Source organism: Scyliorhinus canicula, chromosome 9, assembly GCF_902713615.1.
Source record: "Scyliorhinus canicula chromosome 9, sScyCan1.1, whole genome shotgun sequence".
Lineage (NCBI taxonomy): Eukaryota > Metazoa > Chordata > Chondrichthyes > Carcharhiniformes > Scyliorhinidae > Scyliorhinus > Scyliorhinus canicula.
In genome coordinates this window covers 192,910,883-192,933,912 of record NC_052154.1, presented here as the reverse complement: position 1 = coordinate 192,933,912, position 23,030 = coordinate 192,910,883, and the positions used below count along the sequence as shown (strand labels likewise).

Here is a 23,030-nt window from a genome sequence, read left to right as displayed (position 1 = left end):
CACTCCCTTATGTAGTAATTTGAGTTTCCCCGAACCCAGTCCAAAGTGATTCTCAGCTCCTGAGATTTTACTTCCGTTCCTTTCTCTTCCCAACCTGGTATCTTTTTAACCCTAGAACAATTTTCCATGGTGCAGGTTTTTCCTGGAGATTCCCCCTCATTCATAAGCTACATGAATGCTCATGAATTTGGTCTTTTCAATCCAAGCATGGCTCCCGCTACATTACTGCATGGTAAATCAAAGAGCTTTTTTTGCTTCTAAATGCTCTCTCCCAGATTCTGGAAGACTGCCTGCGTCTGCAAGTTTCAGGGATACCTTAGAAACCTACTCAAAGCTCATGCCCCTAGCAATGTGAATCACACAGGCTTTGTATCCATGTAGAAATGCTGATTAGCTACCTTTGAGACATCAACAATTTTTTTTAAATCCTGAAAGTAAATGGATGATTTCAGGCAAAACTGTCCACAAAGCTGCCATTTTCTTTTTTTTTTTAAGTATTTTTATTCAGGTTTTGAAGAATTTTTAAAGCTGCCATTTTCAACACCTTCCTGGGACTTTGGAGACTAGCAGTCTAACCACTATAAACACAGATACTGCTGTCATTGTCTCCACTTTCTTTCCAACAAAACAAACTGAGCTTCCCTTTAACAACTGCGTTACCCAGGCCTATTGTCAGGCTGATGTCAGAACAGTTCACATGATGCCCCCTTCCCCTTTTGCCCTGAGTTAAAAGATACAATCCCAAAGCATAAAAATCTTGTAAACCTCATTCGTAACAATCACAGAATAATGCATTGCAGAAGAGGCCCTTTGGCCCATCGAGCCTGCACAGATGCATGGAAAACACCTGAGCTGTCTACCTAATCCCATTTGTCAACATTTAGTTCATAGCCTTGAATGTTATAGGAACATAGGAATCAGGAGAAGAAGTAGGTCCCTCGAGCCTGCTCTGCCATTCAATCTCTTCCTGGTCTCAAAGCCACCTCCCTACCTGGTTCCCATATCCCCTTAACCTGTTTTTTTATCATAAATATATCCATCTCCCTCTTGAAACCATTTAATGATTTGGACACCGCACTATGGGGTAGTGAGTTCCGCAAATTCACCACCTTCTGCAAGAAGCAGTGCCTCCCCATCTCAGTTCCAAATCTACCACCCCTCACCCTACATCTGTGATCAGTTATATTTTATTACAAAAGCTGCTTGATGGCATTATAAGTTCCCTATAGAAAGTTGCGAAAGTGCAGAGCTTGAGTCTTGACAGTGTCACCTTGGTTGAATAACCTTGGTAATTGATTCTGCGGCACTGGGATTCTGTTATTTTCTATATTTTATTTTCTATAAAGAACTGGCTGGGCAACAGGAGACAGAGTAGTGATGGAAGGGAGTGTCTCAAAATGGAGAAGGGTGACTAGTGGTGTTCCAGAGGGATCCGTGCTCGGACTACTGTTGTTTGTGATCTACATAAATGACCTGGAGGAGGGTATAGGTGGTCTGATTACCAAGTTTGCAGATGATACTAAGATTGGTGGAGTTGCAGATAGCAAGGAGGACTGTCAGAGAATACAACAAAATATAGATAGATTGGAGAGTTGGGCAGAGAAATGGCAGATGGAGTTCAATCCAGACAAATGCGAGGTGATGCATTTTGGAAGATCAAATTCAAGAGCGGACTATATAGTCAATGGAAGGGTCTTGGGGAAAATTGATGTACAGAGAGATCTGGGAGTTCAGGTCCATTGTACCCTGAAGGTGGCAACGCAGGTGGATAGAGTGGTCAAGAAGGCATACAGCATGCTTGCCTTCATCGGAAGGGGTATTGAGTACAAGAGTTGGCAGGTCATGTTACAGTTGTATAGGACTTTGGTTCGGCCACATTTGGAATACTGTGTGCAGTTCTGGTTGCCACATTACCAGAAGGATGTGGATGGTTTGGAGAGGATGCAGAGGAGGTTCACCAGAATGTTGCCTGGTATGGAGGGTGCTAGCTATGAAGAAAGGTTGAGTAGATTAGGATTGTTTTCGTTGGAAAGACGGAAGTTGAGGGGGGGACCTGATTGAGGTCTACAAAATTGAGAGGTATGGACAGGGTGGATAGCAACAAGCTTTTCCCAAGAGTGGGGGTGTCAATTACATGGGGTCACGATTTCAAGGTGAGAGGGGGAAAGTTTAAGGGAGATGTGCGTGGAAAGTTTTTTACGCAGAGGGTGGTGGGTGCCTGGAACGCTTTACCAGACAGATATATGAACGGGCGGGGAACAGAGGGAAGTAGACCTTGGAAAATAGGAGACAGGTTTAGATAAAGGATCTGGATCGGCGCAGGCTGGGAGGGCTGAAGGGCCTGTTCCTGTGCTGTAATTTTCTTTGTTCTTTGTTCTTATATTACCTTTGCTCCTCCCCCCCCCCCCCCCCCCCAAATAAGTGACAAATTGAGAATTTGTCTGTCCCTTTGTCTTTGAATAATGTTCTTATTTCCATTAACTGAATTCTGTCATACAAGAATTCTGTTGATGTTCCTGACCTGTTAGGTCCAGATAGGTTCTGAAGAAGTAGAAAGCGCATAATCGTAAATGTGGAAGTGCGCGGAGTAAAGAGTTGACCGGATTGGCATAAAAATAGGAAATGTTGTACAATTTGCAATGAAGCTGCTGCACTCTGCTACAATCAAGTTGAAGCTAAACAATGCATTTAAATTCAAACCGTGCCAATAAAGAAAATGAAAGATGTATCAGCGACTCATAAATTAGACAAATTGATTTGTGCCAAATAAGCATTAAATATTTTGCAGTTTGTTGCTGATTGTAAAAACATTTCTAACTGGCATTGTAAGTTACACTAATGAGATTTTTTAAAACCATAAAAGAAATCTTTTTTTAATATATTCCAGACAAGGCCACTTGTCTATGGTTGTGTTACTATTGAAACATGGTTCGGATCCCACACTGGTCGATAGAGAAGGATTCACCTGTCTTCACCTTGCAGTTCAGTTCCAACATATGCCTATCGTGGCATACCTTGTGGCAAAAGATCAGGTATGTTGGTTTGTTTTTTGCATGGTGCAACGGGACTTGACTATACTTGTATTGTCATAATAAAAGGCAAGCTTAGCAAGGCCTAGCCAAGCTGTTCCAGTACAGCTTTAATACTGGCATTTACCTGGTAATGTGGAAAATTGCCCAGGTGTTTCCTGTACACAAGAAACAGGACAAATCTAACCCAGCCAATTGCAGCCCTATAAGTCTACTCCATCATCAGCAAAGTGATGGAAGGAGTCATCGACAGTGCTATTAAACGGCACTTACTCAGCAATAACCTGCTCATGGATGCTCAGTTTGGGTTCCGCCAGGGTCACTCAGTTCCACTCACCAACCATGTTGGTTCAAACATGGACAAAAGAGCTGAATGCTAGAGGTGAGGTGAGAGTGCCTGCCCTTGACATCATGGCAGCATTTGACCGAGTATGGCATCAAGGAGCCCCAGCTAAACTGGAGTCGATGGGAATCAGGGGGGAAACTCTCTGCTGCTTGGAGTCATGCCTGCCACAAAGGAAGATGGTTGGGGGTCAATAATCTCAGCCCCAGAACATCACTACAGGAGTTCCTCAGGGTAGTGTCCTAGGCCCAACCATCTTCAGCTGCTTCATCAATGACCTCCCTTCCATCATAAGGTCAGAAGTGGGGATGTTTGCAGATATCTGCACAATGCTCAGCACCATTTGCAACTCCTCTGATACTGAAGCAGTCCATGTCCACTTCAGTAAAACCTGGACAATAGCCAGGCTTGGACTGGCAAGTTACATTCGTGCCACACAAGTGTCAGGCAATGACCATTTCCTACAAGAGAGGATCTAACCACTGCCCTTGACATTCAATGGCATTACCATCGCTGAATCCTCCACAATCAACATCCTGGGGGGCGTTACCATTGATCAGAAACTGAACTGGACTAGCCGCATTAATACTCTGGCTACCAGGGCAACACACAGACTAGGAATCCTATGGTGAGTAACTCCCCTCCTGACAGCCCCCCCCCCCCCACCCCAGCCCACAAAGCCTGTCCACCATCTACAATAATAATAATCGCTTATTGTCACAAGTAGGCTTCAATGAAGTTACTGTGAAAAGCCCCCAGTTGCCACATTCCGGCGCCAAGGCACAAGCCAGGAGTGTAATGGAATACTCTCCACTTGCCTGGATGAGTGCAGCTCCAACAACACTCAAGAAGCTCGACACCATCCAGGACAAAGCAGCTTCATTGCTACCCCTTCCATAAACATTCAAACTCTCCACCACCAACGAACAGTGGCAGCTGTGTGTAGCATCTACAAGATGCACTGCAGTAACTGACCAAGGTTTCTTAGACAGCACCTTCCAAACCCACTACCACCTAGAGCAGCAGATACCTGGGAACCCCACCAGCTGGAGGTGTCCCTCCAAGTTACTCACCACCCTGACTTGGAAATATATCACCGTTCCTTCACTGTCGCTGGGTCAAAATCCTGGAACTCCCTCCCTAACAGCACAGTGGGTGTACCTACACTTCAAGGACTGCGGCGGTTCAAGAAGATAACTCACCACCACCTTCTCAAGGTCAACTAGAGATGGGCAGCAAATGCGCTGGTCTAACCAGCATCCCTCACGTCCCGTGCTAAACCTAACACTGAGGAGAAGTTGATATCTAATAATTGAATTGCAGTTAATTTGTATGAAATTTGGTATGCCTGATTAATTTCGGTGCCACTATACAGCTGCACATTTCTGCAATTAGATGAAATTTTGTAAGCTTCAGCAGTCACAGATCTCCACAACTACAATTACAGTGTACCAAAATTCTCTGGAAATTTGCTTTGTCTTGGTTTTCAAACTATTGATCATTTGCTTTGCAAGTGGGCACGAGGGAAAGATCTTAGCCTTCCAGCAGCTATCAGTCAATTTAGTTTTGTGCAATCCGGTTGTTCTTCCACAGTATCCTTTTCCCTCCCTTATTTTCTTTCTCCCCCCTCCCCCCCCCCCAATTAAGGGGCAATTTAGTGTGGCCAATCTACCTAGCCTGCACATAGAACATAGAACAGTACAGCACAGAACAGGCCCTTCGGCCCTCGATGTTGTGCTGAGCAATGATCACCCTACTCAAACCCACGTATCCACCCTATACCCGTAACCCAACAACCCCCCCTTAACCTTACTTTTTGTAGGACACTACGGGCAATTTAGCATGGCCAATCCACCTAACCCGCACATCTTTGGACATCTTATTGGGTTGTGGGGGTGCGACCACACGGACTTGGGGACCTCCCTCCCTTATTTTGAATTGTATCGCAGAGACCAATCCAATCAGTTTTACATAGATTACATAGAACATACAGTGCAGAAGGAGGCCATTCGGCCCATCGAGTCTGCGCCAACCCACTTAAGCCTCATTTCAACCCTATCCCCGTAACCCAATAACCCCTCCTAACCCTTTTTGGTTACTAAGGATTGGATTTGGATTTGGATTGGATTTGTTTATTGTCACGTGTACCGAGGTACAGTGAAAAGTATTTTTCTGCAAGCAGCTCAACAGATCATTCAGTACATGGAAGAAAAGGGAATTAAACAAAATTCAAGAAAATACATGAGAATACATAATAGGGCAACACAAGATATACAATGTAACTACATAAGCATTGGCATCGGTTGAAGCATACAGGGTGTAGTGTTAATGAGGTCAGTCAATAAAAGGGTCATTTAGGAGTCTGGTGACAGTGGGGAAGAAGCTGTTTTTGAGTCTGTTCGTGTGTGCTCTCAGACTTCTAAATCTCCTGCCCGATGGAAGAAGTTGGAAAAGTGAGTAAGCCGGGTGGGAGGGATCCTTGATTATGCTGCCCGCTTTCCCCCGGCAGCGGGAGGTGTAGATGGAGTCCATGGATGGGAGGCAGGTTCATATGATGGACTGGGCGGTATTCACGACTCTCTGAAGTTCCTTGCGGTCCTGGGCCGAGCAGTTGCCATACCAGGCTGTGATGCAGCCCGATAGGATGCTTTCTATAGTGCATCTGTAAAAGTTGGTAAGGGTTAATGTGGACATGCCGAATTTCCTTAGTTTCCTGAGGAAGCATAGGCGCTGTTGTGCTTTCTTGGTGATAGCGTCGACGTCAGTGGACCAGGACAGATTTTTGGTGATGTGCACCCCTAGGAATTTGAAACTGCTAACCATCTCCACCTCGGCCCCGTTGATGCTGACAGGAGTGTGTGCAGTACTTTGCTTCCTGAAGTCGATGACCAGCTCTTTAGTTTTGCTGGCATTGAGGGAGAGATTGTCGTTGTTACACCACTCCACTAGGTTCTCTATCTCCCTCCTGTATTCGGACTTGTCGTTATTCGAGATCCGGCCCACTTTGGTCGTATTGTCAGCAAACTCGTAGATGGAGTTGGAACCAAGTTTTGCCACGCAGTCGTGTGTACAGGGAGTAGGGTAGGGGGCTAAGTACGCATCCTTGCGGGGCACCGGTATTGAGGACTATTGTGGAGGAGGTGTTGGTGTTCATTCTTACTCACTGTGGTCTGTTGGTGAGAAAGTCAAGGATCCAGTTGCAGAGTGGAGAGCCAAGTCCTAGGTTTTGGAGCTTTGATATGAGCTTGGCTGGGATTATGGTGTTGAAGGCGGAGCTGTAGTCAACAAATAGGAGTCTGATGTAGGAGTCCTTGTTTTCGAGATGCTCTAAGGATGAGTGTAGGGCCAGGGAAATGGCGTCTGATGTGGACCGGTTGCGACGGTATGCGAATTGAAGTAGGTCAAGGTGTTCCAGGAGTATGGAGGTGATGCGCTTCATGATCAGCCTCTCGAAGCACTTCATTACAACTGACGTCAGGGCCACCGGGCGGTAATCATTGAGGCATGTTGCCTGGTTCTTCTTTGGTGGTATGATGGTGGTCTTCTTCAAACAGGTGGGGACCTCGGAGTGGAGCAGGGATAGGTTAAAGATGTCTGTGAATACCTCTGCCAGCTGGTATGCGCAGGCTCTGAGTGCCAAGACCAGGGATCCCGTCCGGGCCCATCGCCTTCCGTGGGTTCACTTTCAGGAAGGCCGATCTGACTTTGGAAACTGTGATGGTGGGTATGGGTGAATTATGGGCTGCTGGGGCACTCAACAGCGGATTGTTGGTTACCTGCTCAAACCGAGCATAGAATGCATTAAGTTCACCGGGGAGGGGTGCGCTGCTGCCAGAGATACTGCTTGGCTTTGCTTTGTAGCCCGTTATGTTGTTTAGTCCTTGCCACAACCGCCGAGAGTCTGTCTGTGACTCTAGCTTAGTTTGATATTCTCTCTTGGCATCTCGGATGGCTTTGCGGAGGTCGTACCTGGATTTCTTGTATAGGACAGGGTCGTCTGCCTTGAACGCCTCAGATCTGTCCTTCAGTAGGGAGTCAATCTCGCGGTTGAGCCATGGTTTCCAGTTGGGGAATGTACGTACTGCTTTCATTTGCTGATGAAGTCTGTGACGGTGGTGGCATACTCATTTAAGTTAATCGCTGAGTTCTTAAATATGGACCAATCCACTGTCTCTAAGCAGTCACGTAAGAGCTCTTCTGTCTCCTCGGACCAGCACTGCACAACCTTCTTAGCCGGATTCTCCCGCTTGAGTTTCTGCTTGTAAGCCGGGAGAAGGAGCACAGTCTTATGGTTTGATTTTCCAAAGTGCGGTCGGGGGATGGAACGGTAGGCGCCCTTGATTTTTGAGTAGCAGTGGTCAAGAGTGTTGTCGCCCCTGGTGGGACAGGAGATGTGCTGGTGGAATTTTGGCAGTACACTCTTGAGGTTGGCTTTGTTGAAGTCTCCGGCCACAATGAACAAGGCCTCCGGGTGTTCTGTTTCATAGTTGTTTATGACTGTGTACAGTTCATCCAGCGCCTTCCTCACTTCTGCCTGGGGTGGGATGTAGACCGCTGGGCAATTTATCATGGCCAATCCATCTAACCTGCACGTCTTTGGACTGTGGGAGGAAACCAGAGCACCCAGAGGAAGCCCACGCTGACACGGGGGGGAATGTGCAGACTCCACACAGATAGTGACCCAGCGGGGAATCGAACCTGGGACCCTGGTGCTATGAAACCACAGTGCTATCCACTTGTGCTACCGTGCTGCCCAACGTAGTTTTGTTAGCTCATTGATATAAAAGTTGTTTTTTTTCTCTGGAACTGAGATGTTTTCTGTTTTTAAGGATATAGACACGCCTGATATGAATGGACAAACAGCACTAATGATGGCAGCAAGCAGAATAATAGGGTAAGTCTAGTATATTTGTATTTTGGCTTCATAAACAAATAGTGTATCTATTTGATCAGTACGGCAGGTGTAATATTGTAATCTGTTTCATCTAGGCCTGAGCCAACCAGATTTCTTATAAAATTAAATGCTTCAATAAATGCTGTTGATAAAGTACACAGAAACACACCACTCCACTGGGCGGTGCTATCGGGAAATGTGGCTGCATTGAGCGTACTACTGGATGCTGGTGCTAACGTTGAATCTATAAATGCAATGGTAAGTGTCTAATGCCTACCTTGCATGACTTTGTCTGAATATTTTAAGTAGCCCACACATCTAATTATATTCTATTATGAAACCTTTCAATGCCCTCTTCCTGGGCTGTATTTTTCTCTAATGCCGTCACATCCTTTCTAAAGCATGGAGCCAGAACTTGAATGCAATACTCAGTTAAGGCTGAACCAAGGTTTCTGAATTCTCCCTCTGTACACATGAACAGGCGCTGGAGTGTGGCGACTAGGGGATTTTCACAGTAACTTCATTGCAGTATTAATGTAAGCTTACTTGTGACAATAAAGATCATTATTATTACTATACCCCATACTGTTGTAATCCAGCATTCCAAAGATTACTGAATCGTTTTGCACATCACATTTCTGAGAGGTGGGTAGGAAGGGCATACACTTCAATGGTGTGTTGCCCTTTTGTTCCTTTTAGTTATTTTGGGTGTTGTGCCTCATGCAAAGAGGACAATGCCTGGACTAGTGACCTGTTTTTGGGCATCAGGTGACACATAGAACAATGATAATTTGGAATTTGCTGAATTGTTTTTAGGGTGAAACACCTCTGGGGATGGCCCAGCAGAACCGAAATCCTTGGATAATCCGCTGCCTGCTTGATGCAACCATTGATAGAAGTAGAGGCCATTTTTTGCTGAAGGTTCTGAAGAGTTTTGAAAAATACAAGGTAGGTCACAAATTAAAATTGTTCTTGAATTTAGTTGTGTTTTGCTAAAGGGGTAGATATTGTGTTTTGTGCTTTCTTGTGTATTTCTTGACTTGTTACATAGTATTATGATGGCGCAAAATGGATTTCAATTCATGGGGCACCAGTACTGGGGAAAGTGGGGCTGCACTGCTGGGGTGGAAGCCCTCTGTTCCGCCCAGTGCCTCAATGTGGTCAGGTGACCTTATGGAATTTTGACATCTGAAGAAGTACCCCGTCAGGGGGTGGGTTGAGGGGTTCTACCTGAGATGGCAGCCCAGATTTCCTTCTTTAAAGAGTTAGTCATCATCAGTTGTTAGTGAGGGTTTTTTTAGTTTCATTTATTAGGGGGGTGGGGGGGGGACAGTTTTTTTCTCTCTTGGATGGGATTTATATGGTTGGTTGAATTTTGGCTATATTGTATTGTATTGTGTAAAATCCATCTCTTGTGTTGTTTGTTATAAGTGGAAAATCTTTAGTAAAAATATGTTTTTAAATAAAAAGGAAAAAATAAGTGAGTGTTGGTCCTCTAAAAAGTGTGTCTGGGGAAATTAATGAAAATTAAAGCTTCCATCAAGAAATGCGACATCAACGTCAAAGCCTTGCTCAGAATAGAGCAACTTGGAGGAACCTCTTGATTGAAGGGACACAATTCTTTAAGGACACCTGACAGCGAGAGAAGGCACTGATAAAGGAGTCTGACAAAGGAATACCAGCGATCCAGCATCCGAGGACCAATCCCACCTCCTGGAAACACCTGCCAAGTGTGCAGTCGACGATGTGGCTCTAGGATTGGGCACGCAAGGACCCCAGTAACACGGGGTTTCTTAGGTGGGCAATTTTACTCGTTAAAGAGTGATTGCCAAAGAAGGAGGGATACAAATAAGATCCCAGAAATAAGTCTGAATTAGGAGGTGAAAGAGAGGTAGGAACTTAAAACAATTACAATCACAAGAGAAAGGGTACAACAAAAATTATTGGAACTAAAAGCTGACAATACCCAGATTCTGATGGGCTTCATCCTAGTATCTTAAAAGAAGTGGCTGCTGAAACAGTAGATGCATTGGTTTTCACTTTTCAAAATTCCATAGATTCTGGAAAGACCCCACAGTAAATGTGACTCCTTCATTCAAGAAAGGATAGAGGCAGAAAGTAGGAAACCAAATGCCAGTTAGCTTAACATCTGTCATCGGAAATGCTGGAATTTATTAAGGAGATAATAGCTGGAACTTTTAAAATCTTGGTGCAATCAGGCAAAGTCAACATGGCTTTGTGAAAAGGGAATAATGTTTGACTAATCTATTGGCATTCGTTAAGGAGGTAATAAGCAACGTGGATAAAGGAGAACCTGTGAATGTGCCGTACATAGATTTCTAGAAGGCATTTGGAAAGGTGTCACATTAAAGTTATGTTGCAACGGAAGACTCATGGTCTAGACTAGAGGATAACATATAAACATGCATAGAGGATAGGTTAGCTAACAGGAAGCCGAATAAGCATAAATGGTAATTATTTGGTGGGAAGGTGTGATGAGTGAGGTGCCGCAGGAATCATTGCTAGGAGCTCAACTATTTACAATTTATATCAATTACGTGGATGAAGGAACTGAATATATGGTTACTAAATGTGTTAATAGCACAAAGATATGTTGGAAAGTAAGTTGTGAAGAGGATATAAGCCTTCAAAGGGATATAGATAGATGAGTGAGCAAAAGTTTGTCAAAAGGAGTATCATGTGTGAAAATGTGAACTTTTCTATTTTGGCAGGAAGAATACAAAAGCAGTATGTTCTTTTAATCAAGAGATATTGTAGAACTCCGGTACAGAAGGATCTGGGAGTCCTAGTTCATGAGTCACAAAAAGTTAGTTTGCAGGTACAGCAAGTGATTAGGAAGGCAAATGGCATATTGCCAATTACTGCAAGAGGAATAGAATGTAATAGTAAATAAAAGCTATAGTTGTACATGACAGTGAGATCACATGGAGAGTGCTGTCTATTGTTTGGGTCTACCTATTTAATATTGGATATAAATGTGTTGAAAGCAGATCAGAGAAACATTCGACTGATGCCTGGAATTGGAGGGGGGTTGTTAACTTGTGTGGAAAGGTTGGATTGTCTCCATTGTAGTTTAGAAGAATGCGAGGTTACCTTATTGAGAATTATAAGATCCTGAGGGGACGTGGCAGGGTAGATGTGGTAAAAGATGTTTCTCCCTGTGGGAGATACCAGAACTTGGAGACACAGTTTAAAATTAAGGGGGGTCTCATTTAAAACAAAAATTAGGAGAATTATTTTCTTGGAGGGTCGTGAGACTTTGGAACTGTCTTGCTCCAGAAGTGGAGGAGTCAAGGTCATTGAATATTTTCTTTTTTTAAAATAATTTTTATTAAGATGTTTACAAAATATAAACATCACAACAATATTAACGAAACAACCGCGGTAAAAACCCAAGAACAACACCCACCCAACTTCAAATGCAACTGCAAACAGAAGAAAAAACAAAAGAACACCCAAACAACAAAAGGGAAATAGATAACACCCGCCACATCCCACAAACCCATGTACACAGTCCCCCCCCCCCCCCCCCCCCCCCCGAACCAAACCCCGGCCTCTTTCGCCTCTTGCACTCCCGGCTCCACTGCAACCCCAAAAATTGCGAGTCCCCAGCCTGGCTTGACCCTGGATCCCACCACCCTCGACACCGTCCTTGCTACCCCCTTTCAAAACTCCCCCAGCGCTGGGCACGCCCAAAACATATGGGCATGGTTCGCTGGGATCCCCGAGCACCTAGCACACCTGTCCTCGCCCCCGAAAAACCTACTCATCCTCATCCCAGTCATGTGGGCCCGATGCATCACCTTGAACTGTATGAGGCTAAGCCTCGCACAGGAAGAGGAGGAATTCACTCTCTCCAGGGCATCCGCCCACGTCCCCTCCTCAATCTCCTCACCCAGCTCCTCTTCCCATTTCCCCTTCAGTTCCTCCACCGAGGCCTCGTCTACCTCCAGCATTACCCGGTATGTGTCCAAAATCCTCCCCCCTCCAACCCACACCCCCGAGAGCACCCTGTCCCGCACCCCACGTGGGGGCAGCAAGGGGAACCCCTCCACCTGCCGCCTGGCAAACGCCCTCACCTGCATGTACCTAAACATGTTCCCCGGGGGGAGCCCAAACTTCCCCTCTAACTCCCCCAAACTCGCGAACCTCCCCTCCACAAACAGGTCCCTCAACCTCCTAACCCCTACCCTGTGCCAGCCCAGAAATCCGCCATCAATGCTCCCTGGGACAAACCGATGGTTCCCCTGTATCGGGGCCTCCATCGAGCCCCCCACTTCTCCGCAATGCGTCTCCATTGCCCCCAAATTTTGAGGGTAGCCGCCACCACCGGGCTCGTGGTATACCTCGTTGGAGGGAGCGGCAACGGCGCCGTTACCAGCGCCTCCAGGCTCGTGCCCACACATGACTCCACCTCCATCCTCTTCCATGCTGCCCCTTCCTCGTCCATTACCCACTTACGCACCATCGCTGCGTTGGCAGCCCAATAGTACCCACAGAGGTTGGGCAGCGCCAGCCCCCCCCATCCCTGCCCCATTCCATGAACACTCTTCTCACCCTCGGAGTCCCATGCGCCCACACAAATCCCGTAATACTCCTGTTGACCCTCCTAAAAAAGGCCTTCGGGATAAGGATGGGGAGGCACTGGAACAGGAACAAAAACCTTGGGAGCACCGTCATCTTAATGGACTGCACCCTCCCCGCCAGTGACAGCGGTAACAAATCCCACCTCTTAAACTCCTCCTCCATCTGCTCCACCAACCTTGTGAGGTTGAGCTTGTGCAGGGCCCCCCAACTCCCAGCCACCTGGACTCCTAGGTACCTGAAGCTCTTCCCTGCCTGCTTCAGTGGGAGCCTACCAATCCCCCCCTCCTGATCCCCCGGGTGCACCACGAACAACTCGCTCCTGCCCAGGTTCAGCTTATACCCAGAGAAACCCCCGAATTCACTAAGAATCCTCATCACCTCCGGCATCCCCCCCACCGGGTCCGCCACACACAGCAACAGGTCATCCGCATAAAGTGACACTTGATGCTCCTCCCCACCCCGCACCAGGCCCCTCCAGTTCCCTGACTCCCTCAACGCCATGGCCAGGGGCTCAATCGCCAACGCGAAGAGCAAGGGGGACAGGGGGAACCCCTGTCTCGTCCCCCGGTACAGCCGAAAGTACTCCGACCTCCTATTCGTGGCTACACTCGCCATCGGGGCCTCATAGAGCAACCTCACCCAACGGATAAACCCCTCCCCAAACCCAAACCTCTCCAACACCTCCCATAGATACTCCCACTCAACCCTATCAAAGGCCTTCTCCGCATCTAATGCCACCACTATCTCCGCCTCCCCTTCCACAGCCGGCATCATAATAACGTTGAGGAGCCTTCGTACGTTCGTATTCAACTGCCTTCCCTTCACAAACCCCGTCTGGTCCTCATGAATGACCCCCGGCACGCAATCCTCTATTCTTGTGGCTAGGAGCTTGTCATCGACATTTAGCAGCGAAATCGGCCTATATGACCCACACTGCAGAGGGTCCTTGTCCCGCTTCAGGATCAAGGAAATCAGCGCCCGTGACATAGTTGGGGGCAAAGCCCCCCCCCCCCCCTCCCTTGCCTCGTTAAAGGTCCGGACCAACAGGGGGCCCCAACAGGTCCACATCCTTCCCCGACTGCATGCTCCCTATCCCTTTAACCACCTCCTCCAGCTCGATCGGCGCCCCCAGTCCTTCCACCTGCTCCTCCTCCACCCTTGGAAATCGCAGCTTGTCCAAGAAGCGCCCCATTCCACCCCCCTCAACCGGGGTTCCGACCGGTACAGTTCCCCATAGAAGTCCCTGAAGACCCCATTAACATCTACCCCCCCTCCGCACCACCTTCCCAGCTCTATCCGTCACTCCCCCAATCTCCCTGGCCGCGTCCCGCTTTCAGAGCTGGTGTGCCAGCATCCTGCTCGCCGTCTCCCCATATTCATACACCGCCCCCTGTGCTTTCCTCCACTGAGCTTCCGCCTTTCTGGTAGTCAATAGGTCGAACCTGGCCTGAAGGCTACGCCTCTCCCCCAGCAATCCCTCCTCCGGAGACTCCACATATCTCCTATCCACCCTCACCATCTCCCCTATCAGTTTCTCCCTCTCCCTCTGCTCCCCCCTCTCCCTATGGGTTCGGATGGAAATCAATTACCCTCTAGTCACCGCCTTCAATGCCTCCCAGACCGTTCCCACTCTGACCTCCCCGTTGTCGTTGGCCTCAAGGTACAATTCGATACACCCCCGAACCCTCTCGGCCACCTCCTCATCTGCCAGCAGCCCCACCTCCAAGTGCCAGAGCGGACGTTGGTCCCTCTCCTCCCCCAGCCCGAGGTCCACCCAGTGCGGGGCATGATCTGAAATGGCAACATACGCCGCATAAACCCCGCATCGTCCCAATTTGGGGCGTAAACATTCACCAACACCACCCGCTCCCCCTGCAGCTTGCCACTCACCATCACATACCTCTCGCCACTGTCAGCCACCACATTTAACGCCTCAGACGTCACCTTCTTCCCCACCAGGATCGCCACCCCCCCCCCCCCCCCCCCCGACTCTTCTCATCCAGCCCCGAGTGAAATACTTGGCCCACCCACCCCTTCCTCAGCCGAACCTGGTCCGCCACTTTCAGATGTGTCTCTTGGAGCATGGCCACATCTGCCTTCAGCCCCTTCAAGTGCGCAAATACCCGGGCCCGTTTGACCGGCCCATTCGGCCCCCTCACATCCCAGGTTATCAGCCGGATCAGAGGGCTCCCTGCCCCCCTCCCCTGCCGATTAGCCATAACCCATCCCTTGCCCACCACCGGCCAGCGTCCCGCGCTCTGCAAGTTCCCCACGGCGGCAACTCCCCCCCCCCCCCCCCCCCCCCCCCCCCCCCCCTTGCGCGGGAAAAGAAAACAGCCAGCAACGGCCCGCGTTTCCCAGCCCCGACTCCGCCCCCACCATCTCACAGCGTGGGAAACCCGAGAAAAGCCCGCGCTTTTGCCCTGCCCAGCCCCGCCTCCTCTAGGGCAACTCCCATTGTCAGTCCCCCCCACCAGCTCCCCGCACTCCCCGTTTACCCCCTTGCCCAAACCCATCCACCAGACCCATACAAACAACCCATACAAAAAAGACATAACGACATCACCCCACCCACCCTAAGGCCAACCCACATCTTACATTAAACAGAGCAAACACAAGTACATTATTATACAACATGCCCCATCTTAGACCCTCAGTTTGAGTCCAGTTTCTCGGCCTGCACAAAGGCCCACGCCTCCTCCAGGGACTCAAAATAATGGTGCCGATCCTTATAGGTGGCCCACAGACGAGCCGGCTGCAACATGCCAAACTTCACGCTCCGTCTGTGGAGCACCGCCTTCGTCCGGTTGAACCCGGCCCTCCGCTTCGCCACCTCCGCACTCCAGTCCTGGAAGATCCGCACCTCCGTGTTCTCCCACTTGCTGCTCCGCTCCTTTTTGGCCCACCGGAGCACGTGCTCGCGATCCACGAACCGATGAAACCGCACCAACACCACCCGCGGCAGCTTGTTCGGCTTGGACCTCCTAGGCAGAATTCTATGGGCCCCCTCTAACTCCAGGGGCCCCTGGAAGGACCCAGCCCCCATCAGCGAGTTCAACATAACAACCACATAGGCCGCCAGGTCAGACCCCTCCAGCCCCTCTGAGAGGCCCAGGATCCGCAAATTCTTCCGCCTCGACCTGTTGTCCAGCTCCTCGAACCACTCTTGCCACCTTTTATGGAGCGCCTCGTGCATCTCCACCTTCCCCGCGATGACCACGGCCTCATCCTCCCTTTCGGAGGCCTGCTGCTGCAATTCCCGGATATCTGGTGAGGCGGAATGTGGAGTTGAGGCCACAATCTGATTAGCCATGATCGTGTTGAATGGTGAAGCAGACTCGAGGGGACAAATGGCCTATTCCTGTTTTGTATGTTTGTACTTGTCTCCTGAAGATACTGATTCTGGCTTCGAACACTCAACTATCCGGGTGACTTTTCCAACACCATCTTTAATGCTATCCTCGTAAAACCTTACATTGTAGAGCCTTGGTATAAAAGAGCAAAGCAGGAGTCCATTGAGCCTGTCTTGGCTCACCTGAAGAGCTATGGGTAGCTAGTCATTTAAATCTATCAAATAAAAATGTAGAGGACTGATTAAAAACCATTTCTGCCTATTTGCCTGGCTCCAATGTTCAAAGCTTACAGTGCCAAGAAGTAGACTTTGACATGCCTGGTCCTTTTGTGGACAAATCAGAGACGGAGCTCGGTATCTCGCTTCTGTTGAGGAATTGGAAAATATGCAGTTTATAATCTGACACACCACTCAGCTATTCCTTTCACCAAAAGAATTATCCAGGTGATACGCTTTGGGAGAAGAAACAGGACAAGGGAGTATGTAATGAATGGTAGGACACTAGGAAGCTCAGAGGATCTTGGGGTACTTGTTCACAGATCCCTGAAAGCGGCAGAGCAGGTGAATAGGGTAGTTAAGGCATATAGGACACTTACCATTCTCAGCTGTGGCATAGAATATAAGAGCAGGGAGGTTATGTTGCAGCTGTACAGAATGTTGGTTAGGCCACAGCTAAAGGACTGTGTGTAGTTCTGATCTCCTCACTGTAGGAAGGAGATGGTTGCACTGGAGGGGGTACAGAGGAGGTTCACCAGGATGTTGCTTGGGATGGGGCATCCGGACTATAAGGAGAGACCGGGTAGGCTTGGATTGGTTTCTTTAGAGCAGAGAAGGCTGAGGGGGATATGATTGAGGTGTATAAGATTGAGGGGTTTGGGCAGGATAAATAGGAAGTAGCTGTTTGTGGGGTCAATCACTAGGAGGCATTGTTTTGGAGTGAGGGAGCAGAAGATTCCGAGAGGATTTGAGAAATGGTGAGAATCTGGATGGCATTGCCTGGGATGGTAGTGGAGGCTGAAAACCTCTCAACCGTTAAAAAGCACTTGGATTCAAGTGCTGGCGAGTGGGATTAGCCCGAGATTAGGGCAAATAATTGTCGGTGCAGATCCGAAGGGCCGTAGGGCCTTTTCTGCGCTGTCCAACTCTGTGACTCAACCAGCACAGTGATTAGCACTGTTGCTTCACAGCGCCAGGGTCCCAGGTTCGATTTCCCGGCTTGGGTCACCGTCTGTGCAGACGCTGCACGTTCTCCCCGTGTCTGCGTGGGTTTCCTCCGGGTGCTCCGGTTTCCTCCCACAGGTCCTGAAAGACGTGCTTGTGGGTGAATTGGACATTCTGAATTCTCCCACAGCGTACCCGAACAGGCGCCAGAGTGTGCCGACGAGGGGATTTTCACAGTAACTTCATTGCAGTGTTAATGTAAGCCTACTAGTGACAATAAAGATTATTATTAAGCAAGCACGGAAGTCCTGGGACTTTCACTTGTTCTCTGCACTGGCCAACCTCTGCCACTAGATGGAACCTGGTCACTCTAAACCAGGCAGTTGGTGAGTGCAATCTTCATATTACATTTGTACTGTGTTGCTTTTAGATTTTTTAATTTATTTTATTTGAAAGGTTATTCCACTTAGGAATGTACAACATTTCAACTTATAATGTTTAAATTTTTTTTTTGTCTGATGAGAGGTCCTAAAAAATCGAACTGCAGCTTGGCTTTAATGAGCAAATCTGATTCGCTTCATGTGGTTTCACTTAAAGTTGCATTGTTCAGGACCACTTATCCAATCAGACTTTCTCAAAGACTCGGCGTGGGAGGAGGAGTTAATCCCAATGTCCCGTCCAATATTTATACTTCAAAGAACATCACGAAAACAGATTATCTGATCATTATCGCATTGCTATCTGTGGGAACCTGCTGTGTACAAACAGGCTTCATGCAGCAGTGACAATGCTTCAAATGTACAACTTTGGCTGTAAAGTGCAAACACACGTCCATCCTATGGCTATGAACGGTGCTGTTTAAGCTACTAATCTTTGACTCAAATCCACCGTGGCCTTTTGCTTTTCAACTCAACTGAGACGAACTCTTCAAGTTGAGCATTTTAACACGCCTGATTTTTCCTTGTCCTGTTCCACAGCTGCTCTAAACCTAGTGATGTTGTGTTCACTGGTTTCCAAACACTCCTCCGTTCTTCAGTTATCCCATTTGAATTCTCCAGAATGAGATCCAGTGCTTTCTTTACCCTCATTGGAATGGAAACATGCCGATCAAGCAATTTCAGGAAATGTTGGATAAGCTCAGCAGGTCTGGCAGCATCTGTGGAGCGAGAAACGCAGTTAACGTTTTGAGTCCACTGACCCTTCTACAGAACTCAAAATGTTAGTCAGCTCTGTTTCTCTCAACACGGATGCTGCCAGGTCGGAATTCATCCAGCATTTTCTGCTTTTATTTCAGGATTCCAACATTGCAATATTTTGCTGTTATTCATGCGCATTTCAGATATGCCTTCTCCTCTTTGCCCTTCCCAATGTATTGTCCCAGTCTATATTAAGATATTCAAGAAAGGAAAATTAATGCATGCAATAAAAATAGTTATTGATTGAACTATTTCTTGAATCGTAGATTCTCCTGTTGTTTTTGATGGCAGTGGCCGTGATATGGGTGACAGGCTACATAGCCGATATGGAATCTGACTCCTGGCTTCTGAAAGGCATATTATTTGTTTCTACCTGGCTCGTAATACAGCTTATGATAAGGTATGCGTGCTCACTTATCTTAATTCTCTAATTGCCACTCGAATTCACATGTAAACAATGCAATATAAATCCATTTAGTCCTTCTGTCCCTTTCTCATCACCACCACTAATTTTAGACAAAATCACCTGATGGTTTTAGGGTGAGGCTGCTACCTTATCTTGGTTGAGTGCTCCTGAATTGGGCATGAGGGGAGGAAAGAGTGGGTAATGGGGCGAAGGCATCAGTGTTCTGACCCCGGTAGCTGTCCAGTGATCGAGTATAAACGCACTTGAGTAAATAATATACGGGTTCGGCTCAGCTGTCATGTCTTCATCCCCCCAGCCCCGCATACCCCTTCCACTGCCACCCTGCTGATTATAACGCATTTGAATATGGGAGAGTGCAGGGGTGTAATACTCCAACAAGGGCAGGAAAATAGTGCAACAGCTTGCAATATTCTAAAGGATACTAGCGATTACAAGCTCACTCAATTAATGATAAAGCTATTCTCTCTTTATTTACAAATGCTTTGATTTTACAGATATGTTTTAAAGGTGAAAAGTGTTATTTTTAATATTTGAGATGTGAGAAATCCAGGATCCTCTGGTTAGATCATACTGGTGTGGTGCTGACTTGCTGATTGTCAGGTTTACTATGAATCAGTGAGCTGGCTGTACACTTAGTATTTTGCTGATCTCATTTTCTCTATGACTTGAGTAAAGGACAGTCTGAGCAGGGGAGCTGAGGGGTTTAGCAGATGTGCGTGTTTGGCATAATGTGTTCCTTTGCTGTGATTTGCTTAACAGACACTAACAATTGCATTGTTTTTGATTTCACAAATCTATATATTATATACATTGGTCAATCCACTCTGTATAGGGACGGAACATTATCTTGAACTGGTACTCTGCTACTCTGGAATATCGCAATGGTGAGGTTGATCTCCCATAATGCAGAACTTTAACAAAGTCTCAGCGTGTTGAGTCTCTACATCGACTCGAAGGCCTCTTGGTCCTTACTGTAGGGAATTCCATGAGTGAATGGTCCCCACAGGACTCATGTGTCAACCAGTACTGAAGTTTCTCAATTCAGATATGGAAATGGGTTGTTTCAGGTTGCTCGTTGAGCTGCTTGCTGACAGACCTCGTTAATATTTTTTTTCTTTTCTGTTTTTAAATAAATTTAGAGTACCCATTTCATTTTTTCCAATTAAGGGGCAATTTAGCGTGGCTAATCCACCTACCCTGCACATCTTTGGATTATGGGGGCAAAACACGGGGAGAATGTGCAAACTCCACACAGACAGTGACCCAGAGCTGGGATAGAACCTGGGACCTCGGTGCCGTGAGGCAGCTGTTCTAACCACTATGCCACCGTACTGCCCTTGCTGACAGATCTCATTGCTGGCACCAGATAAATAGCTACCTACTGAGAGCTTGAAATGCTAAAACAATGCATCTGGAACAGCCGTGGAAAATAAATTTGAAAATTCAAATGATTCCCATAGTGTAGCGAGAGAGAAACTGTTTTAAATTGCAACTTGAGAGTTTGGTCATTTTGATGGTTGTGCTGTTGCAGGAACCTTTGCTTTCAAAACCTTGCTTGTCTGTTTCTCTGTCACACAACCAGAAGAGGGCAATGTTTATTCAAAGGCTTGCGGTTTCAGGAGACGGTGTTCACTGGCCCCCGCCCACACTTCTCACACTCGGCAGCCACCCCCTGAAAAACCCGCTTACCCTTGCCCGAGTCATGTGCACCCTAAGAACTATTGTAAGGGACTCAATCACCAGCGTGAACAGCAATAGTGAACATCCCTGTCTCGTACCTCTGTGCAGCCAGAGTTTTGTGAGCTCGTCCCATTTGCAACTACACATGCCATCGGAGCCGCATACAGCAAGCGTGCACATGTCGCGAACTTGGGTCCAAACCCAAACCTACCCAAGATCTCAATTAATCTCCACACCACCCGATCAAAGGCCTTTTCTGCATCCGTAGAAACAACACAGGTAAGGATGGCAGATTTCCTTCCCTAAAGGACGTTAATAGTGAACCAAATGGTTTACCACCATCATTACCATTAAAATACCATTTTAATTACATGTTTACTTAGTTGAATTTAAATTTCACAACTGCTGCAGTGAGATTTTAAGTCTCGTCTCTGGATCAAAATACCCGGCCTGAGAAATACGAGTGCACTTAAGTAAACACTGAACGACCATAATTGAATTGTGAAATCCTAGTCCTGCCAGGGCTAGACACGTTCAGGAGGATAGGATTGAAAATTACCAGAGGAAAAGATGAGCAAAACTAATTGTCATTGCTACTTAATAAAGTGTTTTTTCTCCCTATAGGCGTTTTATAAGTATGCAGACATATAGCTACATTCCATTGGCGTTTCTGACAGCCTCTCTGTTTTGGATGGTCATCACATGGTTCATACGGTTCTTGCCTGATATCCTTTTTCAATATAGGTGTGGAAACCATGATTTGAAAGTGAAAGTAATTTCATTCATACACAACATGAAATAACTTAAAGTCTTAATGTCTGGGTGAGTGATGCGCTTTGCACCTAAACAAAGTATCGCTATTTGATTGCTCACACTAGTGAAAACAAGTACAAAATAATGTTCGGGACGATAGCATGTTTGCCTTTAGTTGCATGTCCAGTCCCATGCTTTTGGCTCATTTTTCATGGAGCTGATGTTGAATGTTCCCAATAGTTAAACTCCATCTAGACTAAAGTTTATATTTTTGAGTTTTGAACACATTAATGAGATCAAACAGAAAGTTATGGAAGAAAGAACTTGCATTTAGAATAAAAAATGTCCCAAAGCACTTTATTGCCAATGAAGTGTTTTTGAAGTGTAGTTTTCCAACAGGGACGTCCTGCCTGCCTCTGACACCAGCTAAGTCACTACTCACCATATGTATCTATGTGAAGTGAGCCAATATTGAATCTGCAACTATCAAGGAAAATAATTGACAAAATTCAGATGTCTTCTATAATGGGTACAGAGTTAGCACTGTTGCCTCACAGCTCCAGGGACCCGGGTTCAATTTTGGACTTCATTGATAGTGTGGGGTTTGCACTTTGTCCCCGTGTCAGCGTGAGATTCCTCTGGGTGCTCCGATTTCCTCCCACAGGCCAAAGACGTGCAGGTTAGATGGATTGGCCATTCTAAATTGCCCCTTAATGTCCAAAATATGTGCGGCACGGTAGCAGAGTGGTTAGCACTATTGGTTCACAGCGTCAGGGAACGGATTCGATTCTCGGCTTGGGTCACTGTCTGTGCAGAGTTTGCACGTTTTTCCCGTGTCGGCATGGGTTTCCTTCGGGTGCTCTGGTTTCCTCCCACAAGTCTCGAAAGACGTGGTTTTAGGTGAATTGGACATTCTGAATTCTCCCTCTGTGTACCCGAACAGGTGCCGGAGTGTGGCGACAAGGGGATTTTCACAGTAACTTCATTGCAGTGTTAATGTAAGCCTACTTCTGACACTAATAATCATTATATTATTGAAAGGGTTAGGTGGGGTTACGGGGATAGGGTGGAGGCGTGGGCTCAAGTAGAGGGTGCTGTTTCCAAGGACTGGTGCTGACTCGATGGGCCAAATGGCTTCCTTCAGCACTGTAACCTCTGTGATGATGGTGAATGTGTTGACCTGTTTCATGCAATGACTTAAGTGTGTCAATATCGCAATGCAGGAAACATGGCAGCCATTTCTTGCACGGCACATTACCATAAAGACCAGTATGATAAACCAATAGATATTTTGGGTTTTTTTTTAGTGATATCGGTTGTAGGATAAATATTGGCAAGAACACCCAAGAGAGCTCCTTGTGTTCTTCGAAATAATGCTGTAGGATCCATTATGTTAATTGGGAGGAGAGAAGGATCCTTAATGTTTTGTCTAAAAGTTGGCACCTTCAACAGTGTATCACTTCCGCAGAGGGACAATGGAGTATCTTCCTGGATTATGTGCTCAAATCTGGAGTGGGAAAGAGTACTCCCAGTGTATTTCCACTGATACAAATCAGAAACTTAATAATGACAGGCTCAAATCTGGGG

At 47.0% G+C, this 23,030-nt stretch overlaps 1 protein-coding gene across 1 annotated transcript in view; it reads left to right on the top strand.

Annotated features, from left to right (window-relative positions):
- The window catches only part of zdhhc13 (zinc finger DHHC-type palmitoyltransferase 13), a 57,439-nt gene that overhangs the window by 13,837 nt on the left and 20,572 nt on the right, over nucleotides 1-23,030 (top strand). Inside the window, exons 5-10 of the mRNA XM_038808375.1 lie at nucleotides 2,888-3,032; nucleotides 8,202-8,266; nucleotides 8,362-8,524; nucleotides 9,083-9,214; nucleotides 18,850-18,983; nucleotides 21,315-21,415. Of these exons, the coding sequence (XP_038664303.1) occupies nucleotides 2,888-3,032; nucleotides 8,202-8,266; nucleotides 8,362-8,524; nucleotides 9,083-9,214; nucleotides 18,850-18,983; nucleotides 21,315-21,415 (740 nt within the window). The remainder of the gene's footprint in view (nucleotides 1-2,887; nucleotides 3,033-8,201; nucleotides 8,267-8,361; nucleotides 8,525-9,082; nucleotides 9,215-18,849; nucleotides 18,984-21,314; nucleotides 21,416-23,030) is intronic.